The sequence below is a fragment of the Fusarium subglutinans genome (genome assembly GCF_013396075.1).
Source record: "Fusarium subglutinans strain NRRL 66333 chromosome Unknown NRRL66333_c0000028, whole genome shotgun sequence".
Classification (NCBI taxonomy): Eukaryota; Fungi; Ascomycota; class Sordariomycetes; order Hypocreales; family Nectriaceae; genus Fusarium; species Fusarium subglutinans.
The window spans coordinates 202655-222593 of record NW_023502091.1 but is presented as its reverse complement, the minus strand read 5'-3'; the positions used below and the strand labels follow the sequence as shown (position 1 = coordinate 222593).

Sequence of the window (19939 nt, the reverse complement as noted above, 5' to 3'; positions counted from 1 at the left end):
TCGTGCACTCGGCGCTCTCGTCCACACTCTGCAGGGTGTAAAACGGCAGAAACCCTAAATTGGCCTTGTTCACAATGGTAAATAATGATGCCGTGCAGACGGGACCCCATTATTAAGACCCGAGCCGTTGGGGAAAACTCAGCCATGCATGTCGTGTCTTCCGTGAGCGTGAAACTTCAAATCTGACGCAAACATCACCAGTGACGTTTACAAGGGACTGTTCACCCGCTTACGCACGCTAGCTAGTAGCGCGCCATGTTCGTGAGTGCATTCCGGCAGTTTTACATGAATACTAACACTAAAACTATGAATATAGGTTGGTAAGAATTGGAAACTGATTGAATTTGCCGACCAAATGAATTGGTTGCAACGATAACAGTCAACTCTGTTGGAAGTTTATGTATAAACGGGGTATTCTAATGACAGCATTGCTCGAAAAACTGTGACAAACTTGTGGCAAACGTTGGTAAAATACAGTGTAATGAAAACAGTAATAACCGTCGTATGTTGCATGAAAGATCGCCAAGCAGGGTGACATGGTGCACGTATATCAACGCTTTGAGGGCCAGGCGACACGCACAACACGGTGCCATTGGACGACAAAAGACACTGTACATCCGCAGGAAACAACAGGACAGCGCTGTGGCTGAGAATTTGGACGCTGCAACCATAACTAACGAGACAACACTAACACCAGAGAAGGAGGCGAGGGCCGCTGAAATCTCCACCCTTGCCCATGACCACGCTGTCTCTCTAGTCAACTCAAGGTCTAGGACCAAGACCAAGACCATCCTTACCCATGCCCGCCTTTTTTTCACCCACTGTTGGCATCGGCATCTGCCTCAAGGATCCTCCCCTCCCACACGACACCCTGAGTCTGGATTTGGTATCGGTATCGGAACTGGACTTGGACTCTTCTCGGTGGTCTGGAAGTGAAGGACAGCAACATCTTCCACCAAGATCGAGACCGCTGAGAACATGTCATGGGAGTTGCCCGTCTTGACCACTCTCATCCTCAGCGTACTTGGCTTCTGGTGGATCTATAGCCCTCGTGCCAGCTACCAGAAGGCCCTGCTCTACCTCTTGCTGTGCAGCAGTTTCACCGTCTTCTTCGATCCTCGTCGTCTGATCGAGTACCTGTCCCCCGCCACGGTCGAAGCATTGCTGGATTTCCGCATCCATGTTCTTTTGATCCATCACTCCAAGATGGTCTTGACACTTGGTGCTGTCGTTTGGTGAGTCAACCTCCTCTGTCTCGCCCCTAGTCAACAATTAGAAAACAACTAAGCCCCTTTCCATGGACCGCGCTGACCATTGATTCTCTCTCATTACAGGCTACTGCATCGCTCGTGGCAGACGTTATGGAAACCCGTTCCAGACCTGATCAATATCCTCGGAGTCGACGTGCCTGAACCTCCCGACGTGTCCCTCGCTGGCATTCGATCCGATGCTGCTACTCTGAGCTGGACTCGCCCAACCAGTAATCGGCCGGTACAAAAATATACTATCCAAGTCAATGGTGTTCATGGTCGGTCTTACTGTCGAGATCTATCTCGGAACCTTCGGTAGATGAAAATATCAAGCCCTGACTAACACGGTCCATATAGTTGGCGAATCACCGGGAAACGAAGTCGCGATCACTGTCACAGGATTGAAACCAGATCACTTTTACAATATCAGGGTCGTTGCTGTCGGCCCGAATAACTTCCAGGCTGGAAGTCAAGTTTTACGGCTTCGAACATTCGGAAAAGATGGCAGACCTCAGTTAGGTAACTCACGTGTACCTACCAGCTTTCCTAACAACGACCACTCTCATTCGAAAAATGGTGACGAAGATGACGATTCCGACTCGCAAAAGAAGCCTCCAGTTCCCTCCGTCGAGGCGGCCCCTGTGCTTGATGGCAACAACGCGTCCACCTCTGACGTTAGCGCTACCGGCCCAAGTCAGAGACGAAATACAGTCAATCGACGACACTCCCCATCCGTTGCCAGCATGGACCAACCTCAAATCAAGCTTCCACCTGTAGATGGCCCGGAGCTATCGCTGGATCAACTGAATCTTAAATTCGAATCCACTAGGAAGGATTTGGACGAGACTGTGGCTCAGTATGCCAAGGAAGAGGCTGAACTACAGCAACAAGAGGAAGAGCTCAAACAAGAGAAAGATGTTAAGAGGCAGGCGCTTAAAGAGAAGGAGGAACAGACCGCGCAGCTCAAGGCCAGCGTCCGTACTACCATGGAACAAATGCGTACAGCGGAGAAGGATCGTGCGAGAAAAGAGCAACAGTTGAAGGACAAGGAAAGTAAGAAGTCCAAAATCCGAGACACTGCTTCAAAGCTCGAGAATGAGATGGAGAGGATGAAGAAAGAGAGGGAGGGGTTCGAGGCGCAGAAGAAAGAGCTGGAAGCCAAGCGGGATAAAGACGGCCAGGAACTTGACGACTCAAATGCAGAGCTGCAGGAGAAATGTGCGGAGCTAGAGGCCGAGTTGAAAGAGAAGGGAAAACAGCTCCAAGACCTCAAGGCTGCTCGAGAGCAACTTCCAGGTGGCGATGATGAACAGTGGAAGGAGAATGACTTGAACGTGCGGAGAGAATGGGATGCCAGGAGAAAGGAACTGCACAATCAGCTCGTCGCCGAAACCAAGAAGCTTCATAACCTTGACCAGCAGATACGCTTTCTCAAGGAAGAGCAACTTCAGTTGGCGTCCTACTACAGCAGCCAACCAGACCCCACTGCCATGGAGTTTGAGCCTGCTGCTTCACAAGATGCTCTCGACAACGGAAATATCAACTCTCTTTCCCACATCAACTTGTCACCTCCGCCCAACCAATTCGGCCCCCCCGAAGACTCATTCTCCACTGGCTTTAGTCGGGCTGGATTCAGCCAGATATTATTCATGGACCACAATGCGGCCGACAATGCCGATGATCACCAGTCAGAAGCTGACTTCAGGGCGAACGCGGGACCACTCAGCCCTACAGCCCATGCTCTTCTCCCTTCAGGTATCTTTGACGAGACATTTGAGGACGCTGAAGAGCATCTGCCTAGCCAATTCTTGCCGGACTCTGTTACTGCCGCGGAGGACGATAACCCGCAGTCACCACTGTCTTCCGATGGACGCTCTCTGAACATGTTTTCTAGTCCTCACGGCTCATCACATAACTTGCCCTTCCCCCAGTACAACGACGTGGACTCTCAATCTCTGAACATCAACTCTTCCCCTCAACAAGCACCTCTTGCTTCAAGCCACAGGCTATCCAACCTCTTATCTAACTTTCAACGTAACCGGGGTCCGAAGCCGGTAGATGTGGAAGGACCCGCGATTGGTAGTCTCAAGACAGGACAGAGCCAATCGTTTCCCCGAAGCACTGATGATCACGACATGCCAGGCAACAAGCGCAGGATAAGCTTCTCTTGGATGAATAGGCACTCCGGAGGTGAAACCAGCAGATCAAGCATGGGGCCTACGTCTAGGCCGTTCTCTGCGAAGAGACTCAACCCCTTCACCAGCAGTGCTGGAGCTCTTACAGGCGACAATGACTTGCCGCACTCGCGACCTGCGTCGATCACATCCATTGATCTTCCTCGACCCTCAACGGACAGCGGCTCTATCTGGAACATTCCCGGGGATTTCTCTATGCTGGGGAAGAAGGCAGTCTGGTCCCCGAACGAAGGGCGCTGGTCCTCTAGGAACCCGTCTCGCCGACCTTCGCTCGGTGCAGTACCGACTGTGCTCGAAACAACCCTTGCCACAGCCAATGATGAGATCCTTGACGACGATGATCTCCTCGATCCTCAAACATCACCTAGCCAGGTCGGTGTTATCGGATCTCGCCCTCCAAGTCACCGTGCGTCCACGAGTCGATATCTCAACCCAGCGGCACCGACCTTCAGGACACCCTTTTTTACCCGCAGAGAGAGGGATGCAAGTCCTGACAAGGATAAATCGAGGGGCAAGGAGAAACGCGGAAAATCTAAGGAAGGTCGTACGAAGGGCAAAGAAGTTCTGACCCCGACCATTGAAGCGCCTCCAAGCCTTGATGATTCACCTTCAGATTCGCGGATGTCTCGCGACACGTATTCTGTTCATACACAGAACTCGATATCCGAATCTCATGAGTCTTTGGATCTAGGAATGACAGCCTCGAATTCTACTACCGACAACAACGCCGCGAGCCACAAGGATGCTGACAGTAGTGTTGTCAAAAAATTGTTTAGGAAAGGAAGTTCTAGCAAGTTCAGTACCTTGTCTTCTAGGCTGAGCAAGGATTCCGTCCTTTTCAAGAAGGGACCTGGTAGTAGCACGTTCTCCGAGAAGAACATGTCAGCAGAGCATCGTTCCAGCATTGGTGACGCAGATGAAATCGGGGAAGATCTGTCGCAGCTTGGCCGCAGTTACGAAAGCGTAACCAGCAGTCCGTCGTTGGGTCAGGGCAGTTTCAAATCAAAGGAGGCCACTAAAGAGGGCCGCATGGGCATGGGAACATGGCGGTTCTCGATGAAAAAGAAAAGCAAGGAGCCTGCGTCAAAAGAGAAGGAAAGTATGGAAAGCGACAGACCTGTAGATGAGTAGAGAGTGTATATTATTGTGATACACATTTATATGTAGCAGCGTTGAGGTTATATGCAAAGCGGAGTAGCGCATTTGGCATTAGCATTTGGCAACAGCGGATAGTAGTACATCATAAGGTATACAGCCTAACGGTTATTTGCAGCGTTAGTAATCGCATCTCAACCATTAACTATAAGCCATGGATATCCGATCATCATTATGTGATTCCTATGCCACCTATAGAATAGTTGATAGTTTTGAAGATAGAGGCTCAGGGGAAGTTCAGCCACAAAACATACTACCCAGGGGTGGCCCGCTTTTAGCCATCATGGCTCTTAACTAACTAACACGTGCAAGGAGCTTCCTCATGCTCACATCGAATAGCGACTTCTGTCTGATGTCGGAACGTCCCAGACTCTGAATGACCGAACCTCTTCCATAATGAATGGGACTTACCCTCAGACTTCAGCTCTTGACGCTGGTAAGTTGATATCGAAGCTAAAGGCCACTATCCCTTTTCGACTAACCCTAACGCCTCTGGACAGTTGACTACGATGCTATAGACCACCTCAATCTTCTCTTCTCGCACCCATCCGCCATATCGTCTATAAGCGAAGTCTCCAAATCACTACAAAGCCACCAGAATGCGCTTTCGAACGACATAGCCACCCTCGAGACGAACCAGGCTTATGGATCCGACTCGAGCCTCGAGCGCATGCAGTCGGCGCAAGCTGAGCTGGCACAGCTATTTCGAAAGATCGAGACGGTGCGCTCGAGGGCGATCGAGACCGAACAGAACATCACGTCGATGACGGCCGACATAAAGAGACTCGATGGAACGAAGAAGAACCTCACGCTGAGCATGACAGCCCTTAAGAGGCTGCAGATGCTGACAACGGCTTATGAGCAGCTCAGGGGCTTGGCCAAGACACGCCAGTATAGGGAGTGCGCAGGGCTCTTGCAGGCTGTTCTACAGCTCATGAAGCACTTCAACAGCTATCGCAGTATCGAGCAGATCGCGACGCTGAGCAGAGGTGTGGCCGAGCTGCAAAGAGAGCTCCTTGAACAGGTCTGCGAAGACTTTGAAATGGCATTTGCTAAAGGAGAAGTCGGCGCGCGAAGAGGCGTGCTCGTTGAAGCATGCCTAGTCATGGATGCCCTTGGAGAATCTGCAAAGGCTCGGCTCATGAATTGGTACGTCAATACGGAGCTACGAGAATACAGACAGGTGTTCCGCGGTAACGACGAAGCTGGAAGTCTGGACAACATTGGGCGGCGATATGCCTGGTTCAAACGAATGATGAAGACTCACGATGACGAACACGCCATGATCTTTCCTCCCCACTGGAGGGCTAATGAGGCATTGGCAGCAGCTTTCTGCGACGGTACTCGAGATGACTTCAAGGGCATCCTGGAACGAAGCATGCGACGGACAGACGGCAACAAGATCGATGTCAATCTGTTGTTGAGTTGCCTTCAAGAGACACTCGACTTTGAGCAGAGCCTTGAGAAGCGATTCGCGACTCCATCAAGAGCCAGTATCGACACGCTCAGCTCTGTTGAGGAAAAGGCGCATAGTTTCCACGGATTGATCTCAGTCGCATTCGAACCATACTTGAGTTTGTGGGTTGAGTCGCAAGATAAGCAATTGGCAGTCATGATACCCAAGTACCGCAGCCAACCGCTCATACCGCCTGATGACGAGTTCTCACCACAAGCCGTTATTGCCTCGGCCATTGAGTTGTTTCACTTTTACAAGCTCACGCTGTCACAATGCGCGAAACTTTCTACGAGCGAGCGTCTTCTTGATTTGGCAAAGATATTGGCCAAGTATCTCGATGAATATGCCCAGCAGGTCCTGCTGCACATATTACAGTCTGGTGGTCCTCAAGGGCCTCCATTACAGGATGTTGTGCTTGTGTTGAATACAGCAGACTTTTGGCACATTAACACCAATCAGCTGGAGGAAAGCATCAAGAAACGCATCGATAGTGAACTTGTCTCTAAGGTCGACTTGTCTTCACAATCGGATGCCTTTCTTGGTGTAGCGAGTGCTTCTGTTTTGGCTCTCGTTCGCGCGGTCGAGCTTGACTGTGAAGGCGTCTGGCGGGAGATGAAGAATACCAATTGGAGCACAATGGAGAGCGTTGGCGACCAGAGTTCATACGTGGGAGAGCTGGTAAAACATGCTGATGGAAAGGCCGCCGAGATATTAGCTATTATCTCGAAGCAACAGTACGCCAGGGCCTTCTGTGACAACTTGGTGGAGCATTTGGCCACGGGGTACATCACTAGCATTATTCAATGCCGACCGATATCCGAAGTTGGGGCCGAGCAGGTATGTTATCTGGGCAGTTCGAGTCATGTTGTATGCTAACATGTGGATTTGTAGATGCTACTTGACAAATACGTTCTCACCAAAGCCCTTGAGAAGTTGCCCATGCATCATGCATCGTTCTCTGGGCATGAAACACCCCCATCCAGTTTTGTGCGCAGAGTTCAGCATTGCATGAACAGACTTGATCCATTGCTCAAGACACTTCAGGTTCGGCCATCACCGCCGGAAGGGTTGGTACAGGCGTATTTGATTCATATTGCAGATCGGTCAGATACAAACTTCAAGAAGATCCTCGATCTCAAGGGCGTTCGGAAAGCGGACCATGCTCATCTGATAGAGCTCTTTGGCATTCACCGCGACAGCACTCCCAACGATAAACTGGTAGCCAGCTCGCCATTGCTCACACCTCTCATGACTACCCCAAGCCTGGGTAACACAGTCCCGCTTGGAGTCATGAACCCATCAGTTGCAGCGGCTGTCAGCCCCCGGTTTGAAGCAGGATCACTAGGTGAGAAGCTTCTAAGTGCGGCGAGAGATATCAGTCAGAGTAGCACAAGCACCGCAGCACAAACGGGACTCGAGAAGGCTACGATAAATGAAAACTTGCGGAACTTTGGCAAGTTCTTCAAGAGAGATATTGGATCGCTAGGAGCGAGGTTTGGAAAGCGAGACGGCAGTGTTGGTGCTGAGGAGGGACGATAGAGCGTAGATTACAGATATGTTCAAGTTAGATTGTTAACCAATCGTGTCATATGAGCCGGAGACCTACCGAATTACGAGCTATCTTGGGTCTACTAGTGTTGATTGTTCGGAGCCTTATCCCTGGTTATCATGAGGAATCAATTAAAACATCCGTCGGCACCTCATCTCGCCAACATCCGAAATCTTGCCACATTCGGTCATAGACGGATCAGTCATGGCCCATTGGATCTGAAGATTGATTTAAAGGCAAAAACAGACGGTAACTAATAAACCATTGCAAAAGTCAAATCAAGTCATCCATCCGTCCCCTTCTAAGCCTTCTAAGCCCGTCCTGACGCCTCATCCATCGAGTGACATCTCCACTAGCCGGCTTATAAATCCTTCTATCCAATCACATCTACTCTCTACATCTCCATTGTCAAAATTGATTCCATCTCCTGTCTGCATTTGCATTGCATCAATCCCCACATTCACCACGTTTCTCTACCTGTTCCAAGCTATTCTCTCAGGGTTCATCCGCCGAAACCGCTCTAATTTTTTCTAAACCGCCCCTCAACTGTACCGTACCTCAGTCAGTACCTTAGCGACTCAGTTCATAGGTACATGCTTTGCTAGCGGCGTTTTTCGTCTTCGATCCATCCATAATAAAAGAATCGCGATAGCCCACCTTTTCTTTCTCACCTATAATTCCCCCCCTCCAACACCGCCAAACTGTTCTCCTCCACGTTTAAACGCGTTACTCTCCGTTCCAGCGCTGGTCTATCGATTGCGGCAGCGGCGACTACTTTTCACAAAACCACGAGAAAACCGGCTGTAGATTTTGGTGTGAGAAAGATGCATAGCAAGGTTGTCAGTATGTGCTTGTCCATGCCCTCGTGCTTGCTTATTGCCCCTCCATCATGAAACCCCTCCTCCAAAATCTACATACAGGTCTGACAAGAATTATTTAGTTATCGGCTCAGGGCCTGCTGCCCATACAGCTGCTGTCTACTTGGCGCGAGCTGAGTTGAAGCGTAAGATTCACTCCACTTACTCTACCGGATCTGAAGATGTTCTAACGTCGCAAAGCCGTTCTCTATGAGGGCTTCATGGCCAATGGCATTGCTGCTGGTGGTCAATTGACCACTACCACCGAGGTTGAGAACTTCCCCGGCTTCCCCAAGGGTATCATGGGCGGCGAGTTGATGGTAAGCTTTTGCTTCTTCCTCGGTAACTCTCAGTAACCAACACAACGTCTAGGACAACATGAGAGCCCAGTCCGAGCGCTTCGGCACAGAAATTGTTACCGACACCGTCACCACCCTCGATCTCTCCTCCCGCCCCTTCAAGTACAGCACCGAGTTCTCCCCCGAGGAGACACACACCGCCGACTCGGTTATCATCGCCACCGGCGCCTCGGCCCGCCGTCTTAACCTCCCTGGTGAGGATAAGTACTGGCAGAACGGTGTCTCCGCCTGCGCTGTCTGCGACGGAGCCGTCCCCATCTTCCGCAACAAGCCCCTCTTCGTTATCGGCGGTGGTGATTCTGCCGCTGAGGAGGCTACTTTCCTCACCAAGTATGCCAGCCACGTTACTGTCCTCGTCCGTCGCGATGTCCTCCGTGCCAGCCGAACTATGGCCAACCGTCTTCTCAACCACCCCAAGGTCACCGTCAAGTTCAACAGCGGCGCCACCGAGATCCGAGGTGGTGAGGATGGTCTCATGAGCCACCTCGTTGTCAAGAACAACAAGACCGGAGAGGAGGAGGTCCACGAGGCCAACGGTCTCTTCTACGCCATCGGTCACGACCCCGCCACTACCCTTGTCAAGGGCCAGGTCGACATGGACGAGGATGGCTACATCAAGACTGTCCCTGGTACCACATACACCAACGTTGAGGGTGTCTTTGCCGCTGGTGATGTCCAGGACAAGCGATACCGACAGGCCATTACCAGCGCCGGTACCGGATGCATGGCTGCTCTCGAGGCCGAGAAGTTCCTCGCTGACCATGAGGATGACCAGCGAGCTGACGACCGACCCAACCCCAACTAAAAACAACAAATAACTAGACATGGACCTATATTAAGAATCATAAAACACATAGACTTGCGCCATTTTAGACGGGATATAGATATCTACATAAAGAGCAGGAGCAGTCGAGACTTTCAATCTAATCCACTTTACGTTTGCATGATATATTTTTAATCTCTTTATCATTACTTGTGACCAATGTATTTCATAAACCACACAAGATCTTTCAAACAACTTTTAGCTGCCAAACCTAGGACCACAGCATCGTTATGTCGTCCTGGCTGGTCATGGTATCATTTATTTGCTTCTTACTCTCTCCACAGGAGAGTAGGGGGCGTAATCTCGGTGCCCTTGAGTTTCTCCAAACCCTCACCACCCTGAAAAATGTCAGCATCATGTGCATCATGATTATTATGGGATTTTACTTACGTAGCTGATGAGAGGGGACACCTCAACACCGACATCGGCCTTGTCACCAACGACAATGGCACCAGCAGCCTCAACCCAGCGCTTGCCCTGGGTCATGATATCGGCCTTGCTGGTATCGGGGTCATCCTCGCCAGTGCCGGGAGCGTTCTTCAAGGGAGAGAACTCGTCCTCACGCTTGACCTCGAGTGAGGCGAACTTGTCCAGGGTCAGGAAGGGGAAGACATCGAAGACGAACTGCTCCAACTTGATGCCATTGGGCTTCTCGGGCTTGACGGTCTCGCCGCTCTCAAGATCAGCAGATGGGATCTTCTTGCGGGCGATGTGGTGGGGGAGCTTGTGAGCCCACTGGGGAATAGAGTCGAGGAAGCTGAAAGAGTAGTAGTGGTTGACAATGTTGGCAGCACGGAATCGAAGGAGATCAGACTGCCTAGGGTCAAGCTCCTCGGCGGTGGCCTTGTCAATCTCGGAGTACTCAACAACATCGGGCTTGCCGTTCTTGGAGAGAATCAGACCGACGGACTCAGTAGCGTTACGCTTACGGACAACCTTGGTGGCAATGTCGACGTTTAGGGCAGCAGAGAAACCAATGAAGACGGGATCGGCGACCCTCACAAGGCAGTTGTCAACGCAGTAGGCGTGGATGTGCTGAATACCGCGCTTTCGCATATCATCAACGACACCAGAGACGACAAGAGCGTTGTAGAGGCCACCGTTTCCATCAGGGGCAACAGCGACCTTGCCCTTAGTCTCGAGAAGGATCTTGCCATCGTTGGAGATGCAGGGCAGAACACCCTGCTCGAAGATCTTGACGTTGTCCTGGCTCAGGCCAAAGTAGTTGTTTTCCTGAAAGAACTTCTCGGTAGGTCCACGGGTAGGACCACTGGTCATGACATACCAGGGAACCACAGCGTTGGAGCCAGCAGACTTCTTGGCGGCGAGCTCCTGGATCTTGACAATTCGCTCACCCTGGAGTTGGAAGAGAGATTTGTGGGAGGGCAGGCCAATGTCGTAGCAGCCCTTGGGGGCAGAGCTACCCAGACGGGTGCCCTGGCCGCCAGCCATGAGGACAACGGCGACCTGACCCTTGGAGATGAGGTCAAGACCGGAGTCGTACCACTTGGAGATATCATCGGCACTCGAGTCGAGAATGCTAGCGGTAGCAGATTCGGGGAGAGGCTCGAGGCGATCAGGCTCATCGCTGGTCTTGGGAGGGTTCAAGGCGCGGTGTGTGATGTCGTTGATATGGGCGGGGTCGAAGGCAGAAAGCTGCTGGTACAGAGTTCCTCGCTCGGCTGATGAGAGGGAGTCGTAGAAGGTGAAGACTTGCTCTTGGCCAGCCTTTGTGTACTTCTCCTTGAGCTCGTTGAGAGCCTCGGGGCTAGGCTCAGCAGGGGCATCGTTGGACTTGCCAAGGTGAAGAGCTTGCTTGATGGCCTCCATTGTGATGTAAGTGTATGTGAGGTTTGGAGTTGCGGTGAGAGCGATCAGAGGCTCGAAGAAGAATGTCCAGAAACTTCACAGAGACGGAGTGTTCAAAGGCTGGAATTGAAGAAGAAAGAAGAAGAGAAAAGAGGAATGAGCTAGGAACTATGGGGGTGGGAAGAGTTGAGATCTAAATACGAATTGGAGGAAGTCGATCTCGGAAAGATCCTTAGGTACACAGCAGCCCGCGACTTTCTTTTACTTCTCCCGTTGTCCCTGACGTCTTCGGTCTTACCTCAACTTCCCTAGCAACTAAGAAGCCTCTTAGCTTACCTGGTTGCTACGCTCTTACCTTACTTGTAACACCGTTTACCTCACCGTAAGTAAGGTACAACCTAAGGTAATGCTTGAAGCTCCTCCCACGCCGCCAACGCTGATGCCCCTCAGCTGCCCCGCCTACTCCGTCGGTACGCAAGGTCCAATTGAGCTTGGTCCGCCAATCAGAACGGGGGAATTGGCGGCTGAGGGACTCCATCAAATCCTGCCTCATGCTTGCAAGTTGGTGCTGATGCAGCGGCTTTGCTGAGAGCGCTATAGCGCCCATGTTGTAACGCTGCCACCTCCTATTGGATTTTATGATAACTGATGCGTACGTAAGCTCAGCGACTTGTACAGTCAGAATTTACATCAAGATCTGGAAACTCAAAGAACAGACTAATGACGATTGTAATGGCTGATGTCGTATTTGTCGAGACTAGCACGGGATTCGCGATGTTTACGAAAAGGAAAAATGAGCCAGATTTTCGTCAGGGACCTGCAGGATGCGCAATTATCAACTTTGGCTGGCTTCCATGTCTCATAACCCCACCATGACATTGACGCCCGGAACTCAGACACGAACTTGCAGGGCTGTTTTATGTGGCTGTGGCGGCTGACATTGGGTCTCAGGTGCTGAAAATAGCACTCTGGGCCAGGAGGCCAGGTCCTGGGTCACCTTGGTTACGATATAATCCGTGCACTAAGTTATGTTGCCTCCCAGTACTGCTTTGGAAGAGATTTATGTAATGGAAGCACAACATCCAAGGATAGTGATGATGGTGAGTATGAGGAAAGTATGCAATTTATCGAGGTGTTTTCCCTTAAGAACATATTCATGTAGACTCTTGAGGGCGGACTTTCAGCTGGAGCCAATTATTAGACCCCTGATTTATTGTCGGGCCCAAAGCTCCTGTTTCTTAGCTTTGAGAGAGACCTTCAGATCTGGCTGCCTGTGGCGAATGAGCCAGACCAGTCCTCACGCTGTTAATTAGGAGAACAGTTACCTAAAGTTAAGGCATCAAGCGATAGATTTACAAATATGATGTGTTGATCTCCGAGAAGAATTTCAATATATATCTGCCATTCAATTAGAACTCTTTGGATCGTCTCATTATTCTCCGGCTGGCAAAAAAACCGCTAGACTGTCCCATACTACCACTTACACCAACAGACTGCCTAGTCACAATGACGAGAAGCAAAGCTGCCCAAGAGGCCACTATTCAAGATCCTGTTTGTGACGATGGCGCCAAAGAGGAACAGGACATCTCAAGTTCGCCTCCTCAGCCAGCAACCTTCAAGGGACGTCTTCAAATGAGTGACTTCATGTTCAAATCAAACGAATCTTCAAGTGGACAGACTTCCCCCATACGAAGATCCCCGAGATTCACAACTCCCACCATTTCGACCCCAACCCCATCCGTTTCAGTCGCCAAAACGAAGCGGACCAAAGAGCTAGATGCTGAAGATATAGAGAAAGAGATCAAACCAAAGAAAAAGAGAGCACGTCAGGCTTCTGGATATGCACCTCCCTCAACATACGCACATCTTAATGGCCTGCCAGACGCCATCGCCTCCAATCTTCTCGTTCTCTTCATCGGTCTGAACCCTGGCATACAGACAGCACGAACAGGCCATGCATATGCTCATCCTTCCAACCTGTTCTGGAAGCTCCTCTACTCAAGTGGCCTTACACCGCGTCTCTGCAGTCCAACCGAAGATCGTCAACTCCCTGAACTGTACTCCATGGGATTCACCAACATTGTCGCTCGACCCAGTCGCAATGGCTCCGAGCTTAGCAAGCAGGAGATGGACGAGGGGGTTGAAATCCTTCACGAAAAGTGTCGCAAGTATCGTCCCGAGTCTGTATGTGTGGTGGGTAAGAGTATCTGGGAGAGTATCTGGCGCGTAAGACACGGCAAACCTGTTGGAAAGGCTTTCAAGTATGGCTGGCAGGACGAATCTGAGAATATGGGTGTGATCGAGGGCGAATGGGAGGGATCTAAGGTGTTTGTGTCGAGCAGCACAAGTGGCCTTGCTGCTACGTTATCCCCAGCCGAAAAAGAACGTATATGGGCAGAAATTGGCACATGGGCTCAGAAACGGAGAGCTGAGAGGGAGCTTGAGGCAAAAGAAGAGAGCAACTCGGTGTTTAACAGTGTATAGTGTATGAACTCTTTTCGACAAACAATTCACTACAGCAGTTGATTGTACGGCGGCTTATTCCTATCCTAACCATCTAGAATGAACTTTTGCCTTACCAGGCCCTTCTGATTTCAAGTTGTAAGTACATCTTCTCCCCAACTCCGTTACGCCAGAAGCCAAAGCACCTAGAGCCTGGCCTTTCACTTGCATCGCTTCTCAACCACATTAGGTCCATTCTCCTCGTACTCCTTTCGCGAAATCCACATCTGGTGGAAGGTTCCCAAACTAGCGAGAATGCTACCGCCGATCCAGGCACCGAAGCGTCGTTCACTCGTGAGACCTGCCGCATGAATCTTGATCTTGAGTCCAGGATACATCGCGATCAACTCGTTGTTTAGGCGGTCGTTGAATCCATTGATCAGACTGGTGCTGCCAGTTACAACGACGTTAGCCAGGAGATTACCCCGGAGATCGACGTCAACTGCGTTCAAAGCAGAGCGGATGAGCTCAGGGATGGTTTGGGCTTTGGTGAGTTGCTCAGCATCAGAGCCGTTGTATCCGACGGTCTCGTCAAACATGCCCTCTGTCACTCTGAATCGTTGCTCGCGCCACATCTGGTTATAACCGTCTGGCATTTCGAATACCCGGCCGGGTTGCGTCTTAACATAATCCTCATTGCCGGAAACACTGTAACGACCAGGGCCTCGCCAGACTTCTACTACTGACTCCTTGAATTCCGTCAACACACGCTCTTCCTCATATGCGCGGAATGAATCGTTGATCTGAAAGGGGAAGTGTCGTAGTCGGACTGAAGGGGGTGCCAAGGCGTCGACAGGTGTCTTGTTCTCGATCATGAAGGTGGGTGTCAGCTCGACCTTGGGCTCTGATGTTTCAAAGAGATTTCGAATCTGAGATGAGAGCCAGATACCACCAACAGGAGACTTCTGGATAGATCGCTTCAATACCATGCCGTCGTGAATAGCTGTGACCGAGGTGTTGGCACCGCCCACGTCAATAACCAGTGAGGTAGCCTTGCCAGCGGCGAATGCTGCCAATACCGGAGTGCGACTCAGCCAGAAGGCAGGGCACCCCCAGTTCTCCATGATGATCTCAATAGCCTTCTCACGAGCCTTGGGTGTGTTCCAGGGAGCCTCTGTGATCAAGAGGGGATTCTCACCCAAAGGCTTCTCGGCAGATTCGGCAGCGTCGGCGTCGTCCATGGCCACATCACCCTCTCCGTCCTGGCCTTCTGCCTTGGGGTCGTCGTTTAGACCGTTCTTCGAGGGAGGTGTTTGTCGCTCGGGTTGTAAGCGCTTAACAAGCATGTTCTCCCAAATTCGAGCCGCAACATCCCAGTCCTCCACCACGCTATCCTTATTCATGTAGTTGCGGACTTCGAAGTCGGGGCGAGGGATGAGGCACTCATCGCCAAACAGATCTTTAGGGTTGTCGCCGGTTGTGTGGCCGTAAAACGATGGGAGGATAGATTTGGGAACATCTTCGCCAGCGAAGCCAGCTCGAGTGTAGCAGTATCCAGGATCGAGAACGAGGGCAGAAACCTCATCTATATAAACATATGTTAGTGGAGATCTTTGGCGGGCTGACGCGACATGGGGAGCTAGAGCTGCGCGTACCTCCTCCATAGATGTCAGTGGGCTGCATAGACGTGGGAAGGGGCTGTTGAGCCATTGTTGATGCTTTATGGATGATATTCGCTATTCGGAGATGGTGAGGGTGGATTGAACGATCCGGCGCAAAAGTATCGCGGAATTGGTGGAGTTGCGCCAGACCAAGCGATTGATGGATGTTCGCGTTGGAACAAATTTCAGCCTTGAGTGGTTGGTAGGTAAGGCAAACATACATAGACGACGCCACATATTGTCAGGCTGCGGTGTGGCGGTCATGGCTCCACCAAAGGTAGCCGGATTATTTTCGGCGAACCGGCTCTTTTTAAATTTTCGAAGATCGGCTCCAAATCACTTTCTTTTTTTCTTCATACATGGAGCGAGAGTTCCATGTTACCATCATGATTGTAAGTACGCACGCATATTCCTCTCAATTATCTCTCTTCCCTTTGCCTAAATGATGAATTCGCATACTCGCTTCAGAACCGCTGCGATTGACACGGCTTGCTGTGGTTGATTTAAACTGCCAATTTTCTGACTCTAGTGCAACGCTTTCTTTATATCATGTTTCAGCAATGAGTTTATGAAGCATTGCTAACCTAATTGATAGAAGCCATGATGTCTGTACGATACTTGCGACAGGCCAGTCGGCCTTTAATACAGTCGATCTCCCAAGCCTCAAGTACTCGTTGCTCACATGCACTCAGCTGTGGCAGTTCCTCAAGGACATTACGGGGCCCATCAAGAGCTGCATATGGGAGGTCCCTAGCTACTTCGGCGGTCAGGAGCCAAGATGGCCTGGAGGGATACTCGTCTTTCAAGCAACAGCGCCGAACTGAGCTCTGGGCGGAGAAAGAGAGTGAGGATCCTCTATTCGAAGAGACACACCCTCGCCTCATTCATCGTGCAGAGCGCATGACGATACCTGAGTTTCATGAAGCTTTCCGAGATGCCCTTGATGAATCCAAGGACATCAGCGTTTGTGGCCGGGTTCGCTCCAAGCGCGTCGTCGGAAAGAATCTTATCTTTCTCGATATCGTGAATGAATTTGCGCGTCTACAGATCATGCTCAACCGGTCAAAGTGCATGGTAGAAGAGGAGGCAAGGGGTTTAAAGTTCGCATTGTTGAGAAATTTGATAGAAGTGGGCGACCACATATGTAGGATCCCTAATGCTTATCCTGTTATATCCCAGATGCTTACAGCCTGGCAGCTGTCGTTGGTATACCGGTTCTTACTAAAGCCGGCGAACTCACCTTGGAGGCCAAGAATCTACCTGAACTTCTGTCTCCTACCATGGAGCAGATCCCAGAGAAACTTACGGATCCCAAGACCAGAATGCAAGAACGTCATGTTGATATGTTGGTGAACCGACAAGCAATTGATGTCCTCCGACTGCGCGCCGAGATCACCAAGCACATGCGTGATTACTTTCACTCAAGGAAATTCCTCGAGTTCCAGACACCGATTCTCGCTGAAAACGCTGGTGGTGCGGTGGCCCGCCCTTTTGTTACGAGAGCCACTGAGTTCAAGGATAAAGACCTTGCCTTGCGCATCGCCCCAGAATTATGGCTCAAACGTCTCGTTATTGGAGGCGTCGACAAGGTCTTTGAGATTGGACCTTCGTTCCGTAACGAGGGTGTTGACGCGACACACAACCCTGAGTTTACTATGTGTGAGTTCTACAGCGCCTACAGTAACCTGGAGGACTTGATCAACCAGACCGAAGAGATTCTCTGCAGCCTTGCCCAACACTCCCAGGATCTCATCTCTACCCAACTCACATCTCTGCCTTCCATCGACATGAAACAGTTTGTGCGACCTTTTAAACGGGTCGAGTTCGTTCCCGCACTTCAAGAGGCCCTCGGGCTTCGTCTGCCCAAACTCTCATCTCCAGATGCTCTACCCGAACTCCTGGCTATCCTAAAGCTTGCTGGCATCAAGGTGCCAGGTGATGTGCCTACCTCGCTGGCCAAACTGCTTGATCGTCTGGCTGCCGTTTACCTGGAACCGATGTCATTCACGGAGCCTATCCTTATCATGAATCATCCCGCCTGCATGTCACCTCTTGCGAAGAGCTTCCTCTGCCCACAAACCTATCAGTTAATATCCGCCCGTGCAGAACTCTTCATTGGTGGCCGTGAGTTGGCAAACATGTACGAAGAGGAAAACGACCCCGAAGAGCAGAAGCGTAAGCTACTCGACCACCGACACCTCGTCAACAAGGATGACGGTAGCATTGCCATTGAACATAACGAGACGCCTGAAGGCGCAGCAGCTGTCGAGGAAGCTCTGGATGAGCCTTTTGAAGATGAGGACGGCGACGCTGCTCCCCTCGATCAAAGTTATGTCAAGGCTCTCGACTATGGCCTGCCCCCTACTGGCGGCTGGGGATGTGGTGTCGAGCGTATGGTCATGCTGTTTTCTGGTGCCAACCGCATCAGCGATTGTCTAAGCTTTGGTACGCTAAGAAATGTCGTTGGACTTTCGGCAGGAGAAGAGAACAAGACAAGCTCCGAAGAAGATAAGAAGCTCGAAGACAAGCAGTCGACCTCTGAAAGCTCATAACCAATTCTGGAGCGGATGTACTATCAGTAGACTCTAATCATCGCGATGATGTATGAATGATGGAACTGTATAATAGTGTAACAATGGCTATACCCTAGAGAGCTGTATAGAACAATAGATGATACATGGTGTTCATGCAGAGTATCTAGACTAAGGTAGGCAAAGAATGATAAGATGACAACACAAGTGGGTTTATGGTGGACCAGTTATGGAACAATTCTCAACTGGTATCTTAATATATATGTACAAAAGAAGAGGTATCAAGATATTCAAATCAAACAAACAGCAAACAGATCCAACTCAGGTCTCACCTTTACACAGACACAGACAGCTGGAACAGGCTGCTTCCCTTCTTAGGGGAAGACATGGTCTTAATCCAGTCCTTCACAGTCTCATCGCTCAAAGACGATCCAAAATCAAAGCTATCATCCAACTGCTTGATGGCAACGCTCGACGTACGCTCACAGAACACAACAGCAACCTTGATGTACTTGTCGGCAGGACGCATGAAGTAATCAGAGCTTCCAGCGCCGTTCGTCAAGTGGAATGTACTCTTGCACTTATCATCGCCAGTAGCGAGGACCTCGTAGATGTCGACCTCACCACAGCCTGTCTTCCAGCAGCTGCATCCGCTGTATTGGCCAGTTCGGGGAATGCGGCCGTTGAGAGCCCAGAGGGCGGGCATGTCGCCGTTGAAGCCGGTGTTGCCATCGAAGGGCATCTTGAAGTTGAAGAGGAAGATCTTGTTTGAGCCGGAGAAGCCCTCTGTAAGGGGGGTTAGTGAGTGTTATGTTTAGGTTGAGGGGGAGGAGGAGATGGCATACTGTAGGCAACATCAGGGACACGAGAGTAACCGCAGCTCTCGTCACACTTCTCAGAGCTGAAGATGGCGAATTCTTTGTTGGAAGGGATGAAGACGTCCTTCAGGATCTTGGGAGAAGAGGAGCCACCGTTTCCGTTGGCGTTGAGGTAAGAGAGAGAGTTCCCCCAGGTGCTATACTTGATCAGTATCAAGGTGTGTTGAGATATGTATAGTGACTCACTTGTCAAAGACTCCAGAGCCCTCACCACCATAGTTGCCCATGAAGATAACATTATCAGCAACACGTCGCTGAGCGTTGTAGTAAGAAGTACGCTTCCAGTGTCCGCCGGGAGTAGCAGTGTACTCCTTTGCCTTTGAGGGAGCCTTGCTCTTGACCTGGTTCACCTTGCTCTTTACATTTTCAACCTTGCTCTTGATCTTGTCCAGGGGCTTCTTCTCATTGACAACATTCACAGAGTCGGTAGGGGCAGCAGGGATAGCAACAGGAGCAGCCTGGGTAGCAGGGCTTCCGTTGTAAGTGTTCTCCCAGGATACGACTTGTCCGTTGATGGTGGCAGTGACCCAGTCCCCACGCTTCTTCTTGCGCTGTTCGTGGAAATGACGATGGCCGTGGAGGTGAGGAGAGGGAGCAGAGTCACGCTTCTTCTCGCTGGAGCCGAGGTTGTAGACTGCAAACTCCTTGAGGTTGAAGGGGCCTCGAATGTGGACAGACAGCTATGTTTTGTGAGTTTATACTGTGAAATAGCTGAGTGACGGTCAACTTACATCCTCACTCAGAGGTCCAAGAGCGCCGTCGTAAGAAAAGGGCTCCTGATCACAAGATCCATCGTCTCCCATCTTTGTAACAGCCTTGAAATTTCCGCTGCTGGAGAATCCCTCATAGAGAATCTGATCAATAACACCGCAGAACCAGTTTCCGCCTTCGTTGACGGCGCTGCCAGAGCATTGTTGTGTGAGGGCTGTGGCGAGGCCCGTGTAAGCCAGAATGGAAAGATTAGTGACCTTCAT

The 19939-nt window shown here is 50.7% G+C and overlaps 8 protein-coding genes across 8 annotated transcripts; 5 read left to right on the top strand and 3 right to left on the bottom strand.

Annotated features, from left to right (window-relative positions):
• Positions 1 to 255: 255 nt before the first annotated feature.
• FSUBG_3256 (uncharacterized protein) lies at positions 256 to 4576 on the top strand (the record flags this gene model as incomplete). The annotated part of the gene is made up of 5 exons (XM_036681117.1): positions 256 to 320; positions 624 to 921; positions 961 to 1235; positions 1335 to 1528; positions 1608 to 4576. 5 exons carry the CDS (start codon positions 256 to 258, stop codon positions 4574 to 4576), a joined length of 3801 nt encoding a protein of 1266 aa, XP_036541217.1.
• Positions 4577 to 4996: 420 nt separating this feature from the next.
• On the top strand, positions 4997 to 7595 carry FSUBG_3255 (subunit of VP52-54 complex; the record flags this gene model as incomplete). The annotated part of the gene is made up of 3 exons (XM_036681116.1): positions 4997 to 5036; positions 5101 to 6893; positions 6948 to 7595. 3 exons carry the CDS (start codon positions 4997 to 4999, stop codon positions 7593 to 7595), a joined length of 2481 nt encoding a protein of 826 aa, XP_036541216.1.
• Positions 7596 to 8429: 834 nt separating this feature from the next.
• Positions 8430 to 9626, top strand: FSUBG_3254 (thioredoxin reductase; the record flags this gene model as incomplete). The annotated part of the gene is made up of 4 exons (XM_036681115.1): positions 8430 to 8448; positions 8546 to 8608; positions 8664 to 8782; positions 8835 to 9626. The coding sequence occupies 4 exons, from the start codon at positions 8430 to 8432 to the stop codon at positions 9624 to 9626; spliced, it is 993 nt and encodes a 330-aa protein (XP_036541215.1).
• A 287-nt stretch (positions 9627 to 9913) lies between these two features.
• Positions 9914 to 11474, bottom strand: FSUBG_3253 (UDP-n-acetylglucosamine pyrophosphorylase; the record flags this gene model as incomplete). The annotated part of the gene is made up of 2 exons (XM_036681114.1): positions 9914 to 9982; positions 10035 to 11474. The coding sequence occupies 2 exons, from the start codon at positions 11472 to 11474 to the stop codon at positions 9914 to 9916; spliced, it is 1509 nt and encodes a 502-aa protein (XP_036541214.1).
• Positions 11475 to 12959: 1485 nt separating this feature from the next.
• FSUBG_3252 (TDG mug DNA glycosylase) lies at positions 12960 to 13937 on the top strand (the record flags this gene model as incomplete). The annotated part of the gene is made up of 1 exon (XM_036681113.1): positions 12960 to 13937. One exon carries the CDS (start codon positions 12960 to 12962, stop codon positions 13935 to 13937), a length of 978 nt encoding a protein of 325 aa, XP_036541213.1.
• Positions 13938 to 14116: 179 nt separating this feature from the next.
• FSUBG_3251 (actin 4) lies at positions 14117 to 15605 on the bottom strand (the record flags this gene model as incomplete). Its single annotated transcript, XM_036681112.1, has 2 exons — positions 14117 to 15480; positions 15551 to 15605. 2 exons carry the CDS (start codon positions 15603 to 15605, stop codon positions 14117 to 14119), a joined length of 1419 nt encoding a protein of 472 aa, XP_036541212.1.
• Positions 15606 to 15942: 337 nt separating this feature from the next.
• Positions 15943 to 18108, top strand: FSUBG_3250 (lysyl-tRNA synthetase class II; the record flags this gene model as incomplete). The annotated part of the gene is made up of 3 exons (XM_036681111.1): positions 15943 to 15952; positions 16311 to 16700; positions 16754 to 18108. The coding sequence occupies 3 exons, from the start codon at positions 15943 to 15945 to the stop codon at positions 18106 to 18108; spliced, it is 1755 nt and encodes a 584-aa protein (XP_036541211.1).
• Positions 18109 to 18421: 313 nt separating this feature from the next.
• Positions 18422 to 19939, bottom strand: FSUBG_3249 (TOS1; the record flags this gene model as incomplete). The annotated part of the gene is made up of 4 exons (XM_036681109.1): positions 18422 to 18873; positions 18933 to 19102; positions 19152 to 19645; positions 19697 to 19939. 4 exons carry the CDS (start codon positions 19937 to 19939, stop codon positions 18422 to 18424), a joined length of 1359 nt encoding a protein of 452 aa, XP_036541210.1.